This window comes from Prunus avium, chromosome 3 (genome assembly GCF_965620075.1).
Source record: "Prunus avium chromosome 3, drPruAviu1.hap1.1, whole genome shotgun sequence".
In the NCBI taxonomy this organism is placed as follows: Eukaryota; Viridiplantae; Streptophyta; class Magnoliopsida; order Rosales; family Rosaceae; genus Prunus; species Prunus avium.
This window is the reverse complement of record NC_142286.1, coordinates 39,171,859-39,188,068: the sequence shown is the minus strand read 5'-3', so window position 1 is coordinate 39,188,068 and position 16,210 is coordinate 39,171,859. Positions and strand designations below refer to the sequence as shown.

General features: G+C 39.9%; 3 protein-coding genes and 1 pseudogene across 4 annotated transcripts; all 4 read right to left on the bottom strand.

Moving 5' to 3' along the window:
* Window positions 1-479: 479 nt before the first annotated feature.
* Window positions 480-2,169, bottom strand: LOC110763556 (2-methylene-furan-3-one reductase-like). The gene is made up of 4 exons (XM_088250897.1): window positions 1,831-2,169; window positions 1,388-1,711; window positions 1,123-1,282; window positions 480-1,022 (listed from the first exon to the last, which is right to left on the bottom strand). Exons 1-4 carry the CDS (start codon window positions 2,050-2,052, stop codon window positions 757-759), a joined length of 972 nt encoding a protein of 323 aa, XP_088107023.1. The 5' UTR covers window positions 2,053-2,169; the 3' UTR covers window positions 480-756.
* Window positions 2,170-10,403: 8,234 nt separating this feature from the next.
* LOC110765168 (2-methylene-furan-3-one reductase-like) lies at window positions 10,404-11,970 on the bottom strand (annotated as a pseudogene). The gene is made up of 4 exons (XR_015834570.1): window positions 11,662-11,970; window positions 11,219-11,543; window positions 10,936-11,095; window positions 10,404-10,835 (listed from the first exon to the last, which is right to left on the bottom strand). The product of XR_015834570.1 is annotated as a 2-methylene-furan-3-one reductase-like (transcript).
* A 1,112-nt stretch (window positions 11,971-13,082) lies between these two features.
* LOC110764441 (2-methylene-furan-3-one reductase-like) lies at window positions 13,083-13,841 on the bottom strand. Its single transcript, XM_021967458.2, has 2 exons — window positions 13,505-13,841; window positions 13,083-13,354 (listed from the first exon to the last, which is right to left on the bottom strand). The coding sequence occupies exons 1-2, from the start codon at window positions 13,839-13,841 to the stop codon at window positions 13,083-13,085; spliced, it is 609 nt and encodes a 202-aa protein (XP_021823150.2).
* Window positions 13,842-14,427: 586 nt separating this feature from the next.
* LOC110754353 (2-methylene-furan-3-one reductase-like) lies at window positions 14,428-16,066 on the bottom strand. Its single transcript, XM_021955445.2, has 3 exons — window positions 15,651-16,066; window positions 15,268-15,442; window positions 14,428-15,106 (listed from the first exon to the last, which is right to left on the bottom strand). Exons 1-3 carry the CDS (start codon window positions 15,867-15,869, stop codon window positions 14,838-14,840), a joined length of 663 nt encoding a protein of 220 aa, XP_021811137.2. The 5' UTR covers window positions 15,870-16,066; the 3' UTR covers window positions 14,428-14,837.
* Window positions 16,067-16,210: the final 144 nt, after the last annotated feature.

Below are 16,210 nucleotides of genomic sequence, written 5' to 3'. Positions count from 1 at the left end.
TAGCTTGGGTTTGCTAACATCAGCAACAATTTTTTTTTTTTTTTTTTTTTAAAACTAAAATTTTCAGAATTTTTTTAAAATAAATACTTAGTCATATTTTTCACTTCCCACACCAAAATTCTATACAAATTCTTCTACTCATGTCTCATGTGAATAGTAGTTGTCATGGCAATGGGTGAAAACACCACAAGGCTTTTGCAATGACTACCACTATTCACATGAATAGTAATAGCCCTTGCCTCCCTTTGCCCTTTGACATGGCAAATGAGCGGAAGTGCTCAAAGAGAGAGATGAAGTTTGGATTGACCGGAAAGAGCAAAAATCGGTGCCACGTCATTTCCATTATTTCTTTCTTGTAAGTTTCATTGTATTGGCCAATACAATAACTTTAGATAATAAAATAATGTCAGACAAAACAAGGGAGAAAGATCACTTGTGATGCCACGTATGTCGGCATCCATATTCTTATTATAGTGTGCAACAATAGGAAAAATACTTCATGCCCCGGTGCCAACCCTCTTTCTATCTCTATAGATCACATGTCACATAAAGAGAGAGATATAAAGATAGACTGTGGCACTGAGACAAAGAAGTTTCTTCCAAAACAAAAAGGCATACAAATTACAAACTCCAACTTATATTATGTACAACATGAAATCTTGCATTCCCTTACTACATACAAGAAGCTAGTAATTAAACCAAGATCAAGCATACATATATTAATTATATGAGACAGAAACTCTAAATGATCTCAGCTCAAGGGATTGGATGCACAACCACCTTTCCAGTAGCCCTGGAAGTTTGAAGGTAGGCTAATGCTTCAAGGGTCTTAGAAAATGGATATGGGCCTGTGGGATCAATAACTGGTTTCACCTTCCCACTCTCCAAGTAAGGCTTGAGTTTCTCCAAAATGGACCCAGTTGAGGTGAGCACAAACATGGAGGCTGGTGGTGTTATTGGACCTGTTAATGTCACAACCCTTCCCCCTTCTTTAACCGCCTTCACTCCCTTATCCGACTGACCTGTTTATTTTTTGTTCATTTCAAAATTATTTCCCTTTCATTTCACATAATTAGTAAACAAACAGAAATGAAGAATAAAGAATAATTCTTAATTAATTACCAACTGCATCATACACCACATCAAATTTCTCGGGCAGGTCTTCCACGTTTTCCTTAGTGTAGTCAATAGCCAAATCAGCACCCAAGCTTCTCAGCAAATCAAGTTTTTTAGTGCTCGCAGTGGCTGCCACTCTGGAGGCACCAAAAACATGCTTTGCTAGCTGCCACAAAATTAACACAAACATTAACCTTAAAACAACCAAAACGTATGGGAGGATTGTCTGAGGTAAGCTAGAAGAATAAGAACAAAAATGAGCATTATGTACCTGAATAACATGAGTTCCACAACCCCCAGCGCCTCCCAAAACAAGAATGGACTGGCCAGCAGAAAGCCCAACTCGTTTCAGCCCTTCATAGGCTGTCTCAATAGCCGCTGGAAGGCTAGCAGCTTCCACAAAGCTCAGGTTTTTGGGTTTCAGAGCCAACAATCTTTCTTCTGCAGCAGTGTACTCTGCCAAAGTCCCAAACTTCTTCAGGTTTATGCTACTCTCCTCATTGATATCTCCATACACTTCATCCCCAATGTTAAATTTGCTGGCTTTGCTTCCCAACTTCACCACCACACCAGCCACATCATACCCTGGAACTGTCTGCAAACAAATCAGATTCATAAATTCATTATGATAAGTTTTTAGTTAGTTAACGATTTAATTATGGAAAAATGAAAAGAGAAAAATGAAAAGGGGGCAGCTGAGTTGAGTGAGCTCACAGGCAGAGCAGTGTCAGTGGCCCTGAAAACGCCAAGGATCCTCTTGGCATCAATTGGGTTAAGGGCTGCAGCAACAACCTTGATCAGCACCTGGTCTTCCTTTATTTGAGGAACAGCCACATTTGTTTCAAACTTCAGAACATGTGCAGTTTCTCCATGTTCTCTGTAAATCCAAGCCTTGTTTACGGAGGGTGGTGCGGATACACACGAAGCCTCAGCCATGTTGGATGTACAAGAAAGAAACTTTGGTTGTGGTAGAACAAGAAAGGAACTTAATAGAAACCCCTTAAAAAAAACCAGAGCCTGATTTTTAGAAAGCCAGAGAATGAGATGGGATTGTCTGTTCTGTTCTCTCTGTTTGTGCAATCTGTTTTGATGGAAAATGGGTATTTATATCTGTTTCAAGTTTGAACTTTCATTCAATCATGTCTGCATAGTTTGACTCGTCGCCGCTGTAAAGACGAACACAAATTGCTAATTGGTTCGTTCATCCAGTAACATACAGATAATAACGTAAGCTGTGACAATTTACTGGTTTTGTTTTGATAGTGTATGGGGTCACAATTTCTGGCACGATTCGAAATCCGCACGGAAAATATTCGCACGAATAAATTTTCGAGTCAACCCACTATGATCCGTTTAACAAATAAGTGGGTTTCGAGTCAACCCGCTAACCCACTAAAATACCTATATAATATGCTTATGAAAGGATTCTACCCACAAACTCGCTAAAATATGTAACTTGCCAACCAGTTTGTTTGTTTCTTCTTCATTTTCTTCATTTTTTTTAAATTTTAAAAAAAATTTAAAACCCTTTTTCTCAATCTTCTTCATACATAGAGAGAGGCAAAATATAATCAGTATTTTATATATAAATTTTTTTAAAAAATGCAATTACTTGTTAAATTATCAAAATTCTTTGAATAGTCATTTCTTTCTCTACTTTTTTTTTTGGTCTACATTTTTATCTCTCTACTTACTAGTTTACCACTTAGAGCATCTCCAAGGGAGATGTCAAATGCAAAATGTTAAATTTGAATTTTTGCTATTTCATATACATGTGACAATTTGATATATTGGTTGGAAATGCTCTTAGGGGATTGTTTCCCTCTTTTCGGCCGGGTAGGCCGATTGAAGGAGTTTTTGGTCCTTCTTCTTTTGGATGCGGGGCGTGCCACCACCAAGCCCCGAATTTGGGCTTGAATGGAATGTGAGTAGATGGATGTGTTGCGCTTCTAACTTCTGATCAAACGATTGATCGGCCAAGCAAGGAACCTCCTCTTGGCCTAGGTTCTTTCACTTCCTCGGGCTCGAGGATGGTTAGGTTTCGTACGGATGTTTTTATGATTTTTAAGGTTTTAAGTAAAAATAATGCAATTAAACTAAATGTGCGTATAAACGTAAAGACAAGAATTGAGGTGCGATAAAATAAATCAAAGCGATAAATAAAGCGAGAATGAAAATAAAAGCGATAAGAACAATAAGAACGATAAAATAGAATAGACTTGAAATTGAATTTAATTGAAGTGCGATAACAATGAAAAGCAAAGCAACGGAAATAAACTTGAATCTAAATGACATGAAAATATAAATTGAACAAGAATTGAAACTTACACTAGGAAAAGGAAGAACTCGCTACATTAGGTGCTTGAAAATAAAATCCTAAGTCTAGGAAAAGAAAAGTGCGAGACGAAAGATAGGTTTGTCTGTTTGATGTTCTGTCCTTGTGTCTTCACTTGGTGATGTTTATATAGGGCACTCGTCAGCCCATGGGCTGGCCATTGACTGGCCAATGTCAACTCTTCTTAAAGATCTTTCCTTTTGAAGCCCTCCTAAATCCGTGGGATTGCATTGATTGAGATATTCTGACATGCTTGATTCTTCCTTGCTTTGGAACTTTCGGATTTATCAAACTCATTGATTTCTTTCCTTGTGATGCTTCCGTTACGTGCATATGATCCTCCGAAAATCTGGGCTTGAATTGGTGGCTTAAACTTGGGCCTCCGATTTCTCTTATATTGCCACCCATATAATATACATTAAATTCCAAATATATATAAGCCTAAAATGGGATGAATAAGGCTTAAACTTGGGAGCTGGCCGCACATGCGTATTCATCTACTTATATATACTTATATATATATATATATATATATAATATTATATTATCACAATATATGAGATGGAGGGCTTAAGCTTGGGAGCTGGCCGTACATGCAACAACAATTGCATATATATATATATAATATCAATACAATATTAGATAAAGGAAGTTCAATAAAGCCCCGGCCGCATGTTTTGAAGTTCCAGCCCCACTTATTTGAATATATATATATATATATAATAATACAACTAAACTTTCCAACTCAAACAAATCCTTTAGCCCAATTTGCAAATAACCTAGATGCCCCAAACGTGGCCATTTCCACACTTTAGTCTAAAAACCTTCGGCCGCATCTTCCTCTCAATATACTTCGGCCGCATGTCCCTTGGAAAACCCCCGGCTGCACTCTAGCCATACTTCGCACACACTTGGCCGCCTTCAATCTCCAACCACGCTTGAAATAAAATCCGGCCTCGATTGAGCAAGGCCCGACCGCACCTGGTTGCCTAGCTCCGTACCCGGCCGTGCCTTCCAGCAGACCCGGCCGCAACTTGCGAGCCCAAGCTCCTTCGACCGCGCCCAACCATGTTCGCACGTAGCCCGGCCGCATTCAAAACCTCAAGCTATTTTGGCTGCTTCCTACTAGCCTTCAAGCTTCGGCCGTAGCTCCGCAACTCAAGTACCCGGCCGCAATTTTCCAGATTTGGCCACGCCCAGCTGTCTCGCAAGCCCATGTTTTTTTTCTAGTCGTGCCCGGCCTTTTCGCAAGTTCCCACTCTCGACCGCTGTTCCTCCAATCAGGTTGTGTCCGGCTTTGCATTTGAAAACCCGGCTGGGCATAATCCAGCCGCCCTTCTTGAAGCTCCAAACCCGATTGCCAAGTTTCAATATCCCAAGCCGCTTGAATTTCATCAAGTGCTCGGATTGGGTGGATTTTCAACACGCCCAAACAGGGATCAACTCGAAACTCACACGGAAAATTAGCAAGTCAATCCAATACGACACGTTTATTAAATTGATCAAACTTAAATTAAGCATTCTTGACATGTATATGATCCTAACACAACACGAATACGAATAAAGTTTGACACTTTGTAAAAATTAATAACGTAAGTGCGGATCACATTTAAGAATAGAGTAAAACAAAGCTGCAACGGGCAGTCAAATTTTGACATTTGCTCTCGTTGCCTTGAAAATCAAAACCCACGCGTGATATGTTGTTTCTATTGGAGCCCTAACATGCATCATTGCTTTGCTACTATATATTTTTATCTCCACTGGATGGGTGACACTTCAACCATAGATGCTGTCATTAATATAGTTACTAAGACAGAAGGTTGTGGCTACCATAGTCGACCGTAGAAGGTTGTGGCTACCATGGTTATTGAAAATGGTGATTTTATAACAAATTAAAGATTAAGAAAGAAAACTAAGACAGAAAGAGGAACAAGAGGGTGGGGTGGGTCCCATCGGCGGGGTGGTGGAAGCATTTAGTCTATCATGTAAATATTATATAGTATATTATTAGTTAAAGGCTTAACTCTTGATTTGCTCCTTGAATCTGTACATAACTTTCAACTTATTCTATATTTTATAAAATTAAGGATATGAACTTTTTTTTTTTTGTTGCCAATTTGCCCCTTGACGTCTAAATCCGCAACATTTCATCCAATTTGCTGTTAAATATGAGAGCAAAATTGTCATTTTGTATGTTAAAAATATATAAATACTGAAAAATAAAATGAAAAACTTCAAAAAATTGATATATATATATATATGTGTAGGGGCTTTTTCGTTCCGGAAGCTACTGCGGGCCTGGGCTGCCGTAAGGAGAAAACTAAAGAAAATATCCCCTTGTGTCTGAGTTCAAAGATCAGACCCCAAAATGTTTCGAAAGGGTTGTAAAGCCTTAGGAAACACCTTGGTTACCTTCACCAAAGAAAATAATGGCTGCTTACAGATAAATTATTGGCTTGGCATGAGAAACTTGTGGCATGAGAGCAAAATCGACATGAGTTTAGCACCAAAGAGAAAACTGAGTGTTCTTGGGGGGAAAAAGGGTATTAAGGTAGGAGGTGGAGAGTTTGCAAAGAGGTTTGGTTAGGAGAGAAAGGGATGATGGCTTGAGTGCTATTTCCGGCAGCTTGACAGTGACTCTGTCAAATGTCAGAATAGCATAGCAAGAGGGAAAACTGAGGAAGGAGATGAACTAAGCACGAAAATTGCTGGATTTTGCATGCAAGAGAGGAAGCTTGCTCTCTGGATGTGTGTTGTGATGATGGGTAGGAAATGCCTCTTTTTATAGGCGCTGGAAGCTACCATTTTCCAAGAAACCTTAATGGCTTCTATCCAATTTGGCCAAGTCTTTCCCTTCCTTTCTCCTCTCATCTCTTCAATCATCTTCTTGTAGTGAAATCTACTCTGCTCCTCTGCATAAAATCAGGAATTTTGGGAGCTCAAGGACCCCTCTCCCGCGGCTGCCTCTGTGAAGAATTCCTATTTTCATCCATTTCCTTTTTCTTCTTTTCTCCTCTTTCCATGGCCAAATCTGATGAAGAAAAGAAATGGCTATGTATGCTGGTTTGAAAAGTGGCATCCTTCCTTGCGCGCCAATATCCCTTGGTCCCTTGAAGGTTTTTGCTTGGAACTTGTTCCTTCCATGGCTGAAGCTTGTTGAGGCCCAAAAAATCCATGGTTGGGCCCGAATAAATTCCTAACCCAAGACGATATATTATTGGAAAAAGACCCGATTTGGGATATACAAAAATCTGCCATGCACAAGCCACATGCCATGCCAGGTAAAATCCATCATGCTAGAAACTGAGATCAAAATTATAAAAATGCATTTAGCTATGCAAATTCATGCCAATTATCCTATCAAGCGTCATAATTAAAAGCATGCCAAACGACATGTCATGCTAAGCGGGAAATTATTATTTCACACCCAATCGCACTACAAGCTTAAGTGGGCCCAAGCCACTCGAATGCCCGGGGCTTGCTTGAGTGGGTTGTGGTATGGATGGTAACAAATTGTCATGGGGCCCATCGATGGGTTGAGAAATGGAAGTCTCGGGTCGCTTGGGGCCTCGGGACTCAAGCCCATTTTTAGGCCCAAACGTGGGTAAGCACAAGAGAGAAAGTAGCTCATTGCCTCAACTAGAATAGCCCAACCAAAATAGCCCCATTACTCCAACTAAAATAGCCCAACCAAAATAGCCCATTGCCCCAATTAGAATAAGCCAACTAAAAGGCCCAACACTTGATCAGATTATCTCATTCATTGGATTAATCATGTGGTGGACTTAAAAAGCATATGTAATTAGAATAAAAAGGCAGCACAAGTCTTGGCACTCAGCTGGGAGAGAAAATCACGAAGGAGCTTGGAGAAGTCCACAAGTGAAGGGCTGCTGGGAGGCTTGGGAGCAAGTTCCAAGCAAAAATCCTTCAAGGAACCAATGGATATTAGCACGCAAGGAAGGATGCCATCCCTTAAACCAGCAGGTGCACCCACTTTCTTTCCTTCATCAGATTTGGCCATGGAAAGAGAAAGAAAGAGGAGAAAGGAGATGGGTAAGAAAGGGAAGTTCCCCTATGAGGCAGCCGCTGGAAGAAGCCTGGAGCACCCAAAATCCCTGATTTTGTGGGATTGGGCAGAGCTGACTTTGCCACCATGAAGTAAGTCAAGAAAGAGGAGAAGAAAGGAGGAGGAAAGCTTAGCTAGATTAGGAAGAAACCATTATGGTTTCTTAGAGAAGAACAAACCCCAGCAACTATAAATAAGACCTCTTCTACCCAACACAACACAACCCACAACCTTCAGAGAGCAAGCTTTCTTTCTCTCACTTGCAAACCTAGAAATTTTCGTGCTTTGCTTGCCCATTTCCCCCATCTCCCCTGCTTTGGCAGATTGCTACAACTTTGAGAGAGTCACTGTCAAGCTGCTGGAAGCTACAAAAATCACCCAAAACTCTCCTCCTTAGAACTTCTCTTCCCTTCCATTAGGACCTCTGTCCTTCGTAGGAACCCACAACTCTCTCTCTCTAAAGTGCTAAACCCATGATAATTTTGCTCCCATGCCACATGCCTCTCAAGCCAAGCCCGAAAGTTTATCTGTAAGCATGAAGAAATTATCTGTAAGTTGCTGTTGTTTTTGTTGGTGAAGATAACCAAAATACTTCCTAAGGCCTTGCTGCCCTTTCGAAGCATTTTGGGGCTTAATTTTCGAGCTCAGACAAAGGGGACAACTTCATCAGCCCAGCCCACCTGCTGCAGGAAGAAAAAAGCCCATACAAAGCTCTACAGCTGCTCTGTGCATGTGGTCCTCCAAGCTCCTTGCGCAGCTTTGTCCTCCAGCCAAGTGCTGGAGCTTTTGATGTTTCTTATCCTAATTGTATGGGCTTTTCATGACAATAATTAAATAAATGGGCTACCCTTAAGTGTTGGGCTATCTTGATTGAGGCAATGGGCCATTCTTGGTTGGAGTAATGGGCTATTTTCTGGTTGGGCTATTTTGGTTGGGGTAATGGGCTATTTCGGTTGGGCTTTTTGGTTGGGATATTTTCTCTTTGTGCTCACCCACATGTTTGGGCCTAAGAAATGGGCATGAGTTCCGAGGCTCCCAAGCAACCCCGGGACTTCCATTTCTTGGCCCATCAATGGGCCTCATGTCAACTTATTACCATCCATACCACAACCCACTCAAGTAAGCCTCAGGCATCTTGCGTGGCTTGGGCCCACTTAAGCTTGTAGCGTGGCGTGTTGTTTGTTTGCTTAGCGTGGCGTGTGTGCAAGCTCATATTACGAACTTTCGCATGTCCTCGGTAAGGTATTGCATTGGGCCGAGAATTTATTTGGGCCGAACCGTGACTTTTTTGGGCCTCAACAATATGTATATACATTCTCTCTCTCTCTCTCTCTCTCTCTCTCTCTCTCTCTCTCTCTCTGTGCAAGGGTGGGAGCATGGATCTGTTGCCGCTACCGGGGAGGAGAGGGATGAGTCTAGTGGATCTCGGGGGGTGAAGGGAGGGGGGGTGGGAGGGAGGTGTTGGGGGATGGGATGGGTCTGGGCAAGGGCTTAGGGATGCGTCTCAGGTGGGGCAAGGGCTGGGGATGGGTCTCGGGTGGAAGCAGGGTCTGTGAGGTTGAGTTGATGAGGGGGTGGGGGTGCATCGATGGGGTTTGTGGTCGATGGGGTTGCGTGAGGAGAGAGAGCGAGAGAGATTAGAGGGGAAAGTGGGGGAGATAAAATGGGAAGGAGGGGAAAGGGAGGAGGAGGAGGAGGAGGACACGGGAGGGGGAGAGACAGAAGGGGAATGAGGGATGGGTTCTTCGGGTTGGAGGGGAGGGATGAAGGGTTGGCATTGGGTTTGGTTCAGTGGGACTCACGGAATTTGTTTTCTTTTTTTTTTTCTTCAATTTTTTTTCCAAAAAATAATTTTTAAAATGGTTTAACAGAAAATTGGATGAAATGTTGAGGATTTAGGTGGCAGAGGGGAAATTGGAAAAAAAAAAAAAGGTTCATATCTTTAATTTTCTGTAAAATAAAGAAAAAGAAAAGAATAGTGAGTAAATCAAAAGTTAGGTACAAATTTAGGGGGCAAATCAAGAGTTAAGCCTTAGTTAAAAGATGGTGGATTTCCTAATTGTTATGTTATCAAACATAATATAATCTTTTGATGGATTGCCTTTATCTATATCCGTTGTGGAATGTATGTGTAATTGGTAAACTTGTAGAACAATAAAAAAAAAAAGGGCAAAAAAGAAGAAGAAGGAAAATACTTCATGCCCATGTGCCAGGAAAATACTTCATGCCCATGTGCCAATATCATTCTCTCTCTCTCTCTCTCTCTCTCTCTCTCTCTCTCTCATGAGGTTACATAAGAGCATTTGTAATGGTTAGGAGCAATGCAATTTTATTGTATGAAATTGAACTAAAACAATTAAATCTCACTTGCAATGGTGTGATTTAGTTCATTGCAATAGATGCAATTGCAATAGAGAGTGCTATGTGATGAACCCTCTATTGCAATTGCAATAGACTAACCGTGAGATCCACATGTCAATAAAAAATATATAAAATACAGCAATTAATGCATTATGTTGTTAAGAGCATCTGTAATGGTTGTTCAATAGTTCAATGCAATAGAAAAAAAAAACAACAATTAATTTGTTTTTTCAAATATATTCAAAATTGGTCTTTTTTTAAAGATCTCTTTGAGAATATTTCAATGATACAATTTTTTAGTGTTATTAAATTTTATTTGAGTATGTAAAAAAACATGTAAGTAAATATAATTATTGATATGAAGCTATTGAACTGTACTATTGCAAGTAAAACTGCAGTTCAATTCAATAGATGCCAAAATAGTTCAATATTGAACTATGAACTATTTGACATCTATTGAATAACTATTGTGGATGCTCTAAGAAAAGCAATAGAAAGATAGACATTGACATCAAGCTAGAGAAGCATTTCTCATCACAAAGGGGTATACAAATTACAAACTCCAACTTATATTATACAACATCAATCTTGCATTCCCTAACTACATACAAGTAGCTAGTAATTAAACCAAGATTAAGCATATATATATTAATTATATGAGACATAAACTCTAATTGATCTCAGCTAAGGGTCAGGGGATGGGATACACAACCAGCTTTCCAGTGGCCCTGGAAGTTTGAAGATAGGCAAATGCTTCAAGGGTCTTAGAAAATGGATATGGGCCTATGGGATCAAGCACCGGCTTCACCTTCCCACTCTCCAAGTAAGGCTTGAGTTTCTCCAAATTGGACCCAGTTGAGGTCAGCACAAACATGAAGGCTGGTGGTGTTATTGGACCAAATATTGTTACAACCCTCCCTTCTTCTTTCACTGCTTTAACTGCCTTGTCCGACTGACCTGTTTTTTTTTTTTGAATTATTGAATTATTTCCCTTTCATTTCACGTAATTAGTGAACAAATAGAAATGAAGAATGAAGATTAGTTCTTAATTAATTACCAACTGCATCAAACACCACATCAAATTTCTCAGGAAGGTCTTCCACATTCTCCTCAGTGTAATCAATAGCCAAATCAGCACCCAAGCTTTTCAGCAAATCAAGTTTTTTAGTGCTTGCAGTGGCTGCTACTCTGGAGGCACCAAAAACATGCTTTGCTAGCTGCCACAAAATTAACACAAACATTAACCTAAAAACAAACAAAACAATATATGGGGGGATAATTGAAATTGCTTTTGCTAAGCTAGAAAAATATAAGAACAAAATTAATTAATTAATATGTACCTGAATAACATGTGTGCCCACCCCCCCAGCGCCTCCCAAAACAAGAATGGACTGGCCAGCAGAAAGCCCAACTCGTTCCAGCCCTTCATAGGCAGTCCCCATAGCCAATGGAAGGCTAGCAGCTTCCACAAAGCTCAGGTTTTTGGGTTTCAGAGCCAACAATCTTTCTTCTGCAGCAGTGTACTCTGCCAAAGTCCCAAACTTCTTCAGGTTTATGCTACCCTCCTCATTGATATCTCCATACACTTCATCCCCAATGTTAAATTTGCTGGCTTTGCTTCCCAACTTCACCACCACATCCAGCCACATCAAACCCTGGAACTGTCTGCAAACAAATCAGATTCATAAATTCATAATGATAAGTTTTTAGTTAGTTAATGATTTAATTATGGAAAAATGAAAGAGAAAAATGAAGAGGGGGCAGCTGAGTTGAGTGAGCTCACAGGCAGAGCAGTGTCAGTGGCCCTGAAAACGCCAAGGACCCTCTTGGCATCGATTGGGTTAAGAGCTGCAGCAACAACCTTAATCAGCACCTGGTCTTCCTTTATTTGAGGAACAGCCACATTTGTTTCAAACTTCAAAACATGTGCAGTTTCTCCATATTCTCTGTAAATCCAAGCCTTGTTTACAGAGGGTGGTGTGGTGGATACACATGAAGCCTCAGCCATGTTGGATGTAAAAGAAAGAAACTTTGGTTAATTGTGGTAGAACTAGAAACCAACCAGTGCCTGCTTTTTATAAAGCCAAAGAAGGAGAAGGAAAATGGGGAGGGAGATATTGCATGTCTGCCGAGTTTGACTATTCGCCTCGGTTGAGATACTAGGCTTATCACATACTACCTCTCTAATAGAGATGGCCCCGTTGTATTGGTGGGTTCCGCCTCTATTAGAGATGTGGTATGAAAAATATGGTAAACATAGCATTACCCATTGTTAATTGGTTCGTTCATCCAACAAAAGATAATAACGTAAGATGTGACAATCTACTGGTTTTGTTTTGAGCAAGTGAAAAATAATACATTATTATGTCATATTCTCAAAAGCTAAAACAAAGCTGCAATGGGCAATCAAATTTTGATAGTTGCTCTTGCTGCCTTCAAAATCAAAACCCATGCATCATTGCTTTGCTACTATATATTGTTTATCTCCACTGGATGTTATGTTTGACACTTCAACCACAGATGCTCTCATTAATTAAAGATTGCGAAAGAAAACTAAGACAAACTGAAAGAGGAAGAAGGGGGTGGATCCCACCGGCGGCGGGGTGGAGGCTGGTGAAAGAACATTTATAAAATATAATGGTCCATCACGTATGTATATTATACATGTTGGATTATGGGGTAACAAGAACAAATTGATTTTATTTATTCAACAATAGATGGGTACAAGGCCTTATAGAGGACTAGGCTTATTGGCCTTCAACAACTAGAAACTTGTTTACTAGGCTTATTGGCATTTCACTCTTTGCTGCCTTATTGGCCTTTTCACTATTGGCTTATTGCTTGAGACTGGACAACTGTAGTTTTCAGCTTACTTCTTTGTTCAAGGCAACAAGCTATATAGGAGAGTCACCGACTTTGTATACAGCTATGTCGGTTAATTTATTATACTACAGCTATGGTTAGTTTATTATATTACAATTTCTTGATTATTTTATAATAAAATATGCTTTTGATATCATGATATTTTTGGAATTACCGACTTTGTTTAAGTCGGTTTGTTCATTTCTCAACTATTCTAGATTATTCTAGATTCAAATGTGCATTACTTTTCAACAATACAGTATATTATTTGTTAAAAGATGGTGGATTTCCTAATTGTTATGTTATCAAACATAATATAATCTTTTGATGGATTGCCTTTATCTATAGTGGAATATCTCTGTGTGTACACAACCAAATAGCTCTGCTTCTAGCTTCAAGATAGGCAAATGCTTGAAGGGTCTTAGAAAAGGAATATGGGCCATTGGGATCAATCACTGCCTTCACCTTCCCACTCTCCAAGTAAGGATTGAGTTTCTCCAAGACAGACCCACTAGAAGTCAGCATAAACATGAAGGCTGGTGGTGTTATTGGGCCTGCCACTGTCACAACCTTTCCCCACTTTTTCACTGCCTTCACTGCCCTATCCGACTCTCCTGTTTTGTTAATTTCCAAAACACAAAAGCAGATAAACCATAAATTAATTAATTAATAAAATGAAGAATGAATTATATCCATATTGAAGTGTTTTGTTTTGATATATCAGCAGAGAAAGAAACAGCAATGAAGAATGTTCAAATATTCACCAACTGCATCATAGACTACATCAAATTTCTCAGGCAGGTCTTCGAACTTGTCCTTGGTATAATCAATAGCAAGATCAGCACCCAAGCTCCTCAACCAATGCAGTTTTTTAGTGCTTGCGGTAGCTGCCACTCTGGAAGCACCAAAAACATGCTTTGCTAGCTGCCCCATGTGGAAGCAAATATCTACAGATCTACAGTTTTTTAAGGACCCAACTTTCGTTAGGTTTAGGGGAGGAAGAGGCACGTTTGGATCAAGTTTCAACACATCTGCAGGTTTTCCGTACTCTGCGTACACCCAAGCCTTGTTTACAGAGGGAACATTTGCTTCCGCAGCCATATTGTGCGTACAAGAAAGAAAACTCTGTTCTTTCTATCTGTGATGGAAAGAGGTACGGAAACTGGGTATTTATTATTAAGTTTGAAGTTTGAAATTTGTATTTATGCATGTAGATGCGTTTACGTTTAGGGTTCATTCATAGTTTGATATTACCTCAACTAAGTCAAATGTTATTACTTTAATGGCGGATATGACGAAAGCTGTTTAATATGTTCTTGTTCAATGCTGATTTCCTGAGACAGGTTTTTCTAGTTTGGACGGTTTCCGTCGTTTTTGTTTACAGCGTTAACCAAAAAATCTGCTGTCCCCAAAGTTGGTGGCTAACTTAACAGTGTTAATCTTCTGTCAAGTGGGTGGACATGTTCAAACAATTAGGAAGGGAATAGCCAGGAGACAATTAGATGAATAAATAAAGTCGTTTCTACCGCACCAGACAACAAAATAAACAAGGGTATATCTGACTGTTCAACTTTGTTACCAGCTCTAAATCGTTCAACTTTATAAACACAGCAATGAGCAACTAGGAAGAAAACAGAGTGCAAAGTACCCAAACTCCCAACCAACTCCATTTAAGTATATAAAACATGCATCATCTCACATCCCATTATTACAAGACTTGAAGTTTAAACAACCAGCAGCAGATTACAAATACATAAAACACAAACTGACGGATTTAGACTCTCATGTCGATCCGAATGAATTATCCTTTTCACGAAGGTATATCTTTGCAAACTAGGCAAGAGAACAAGAAGTTACAAATCCTGTTTCAGAACAATGCACTTGGAAAAAGTTTAATTTCTTATTTTTCTTATTTTTCACAAGCCGATATACATATGCAAAACTCCCGACTTCGTATATAATACATATAAGCATCTCACATCCCCATTATTACATGTTACAACAATTTAAGTTTACACAACCAGCAGATTACAAATACATAACTTACAAACTGATTGATTGCCTGCCTGCCTGCCTGCACAATCTCTATCATCTTTCTTATGGGATGGGATGCACAACCACCTTCCCTGTAGCCCTGGAAGTTTCAAGGTAGGCAAATGCTTCAACAGTCTTGGAAAAGGGATATGGGCTTGTGGGATCAAGCACCGGCTTCACCTTCCCACTCTCCAAGTATGGCTTCAGCTTCTCCAATACAGTCCCAGTTGAAGTCAGCCCAAAAAAGAAGGCCGGTGGTGCTACTGCACCTGATACTATTGTCACTACCTTCCCACCTTCTTTCACTGCCTTCACTGCCCTATCAGACTCCCCTGTTTTTTTTGTTGTTGCCAAAAACATCATAAAATAATGAGTCTCTGATTCATTCCTGGTAAATAAATAAACCAATAAACTCCCTTGTTGGTGGGTGCATGCCTTATATGGATGACATCATGTATCGAATTATTAAAGAAACCAGAATGAAGAATCTTACCAACTGTATCATATACCACATCAAATTTCTCAGGCAATTCTTCAAACTTCTCCTTTTTTGGGTTCTGCACAGCTTTCTCATTCAGATCCCCATATACGTCATCCCCCACCTTAAACTTTGTTACTTGGCTTCCCACTTTCACCACCACACCAGCAACATCATACCCTGGAACAGTCTGCAAAACAAATTAATTCAATAAACAAGAATTCTTGCTACATTCTTTGTCACTTGCCAGCCCAGCTGGATTACTAGTAACAGTAAACATGCTAAATGGTAACATGCAATAGAAACAAAACAAGGTGACAAAACTTCCTTCATTAAAAGCCCAATTCAAAATACAGTCAAATGCATTAAAAGAAAATGAAAGAGAAAGAGGCTCTCACAGGTAGAGGAGAGTCAGTGGCCTTAAAATACCCAAACATCCTCTTGTAATCAACTGGGTTAAGAGCTGCAGCAACCACCTTGATGAGCACCTGGTCTTCCTTTATTTCAGGCACAGGAACATTGGGATCAAGTTTCAAAACATCTGCAGACTTTCCATATTCTGAGTACACCCAAGCCTTGTCTACAGATGGTATGGAATCAGTTGAAGCCGCAGCCATTGATGACTAAAATGCACAGAAAAACCAAACTTTGAGGGGAATTGAAGGGTTTTCTTCTTGTAAGCAAATGAGTGTGATGAGCAAACACACTCAGATAGCTCTTCCACTTTAATAGAAAGAGATCAATATCAACCATGTCATCATGGGAGGGAGGACCTATGAGACCTTGACAGCGTGTCGTTTTGTTGGTGAAGGAGAAGAATGTGGTGGAAGCTTGGATATTTACGTACGTACGCGGCCACAGAAAGAAGAAAGGAAAAATAAATTTCAAATTATGCATCTGGACGCATATTATGACTCAGGTTCATTGTGCCAGAAGAGAACAGGACAATGCAATTGGA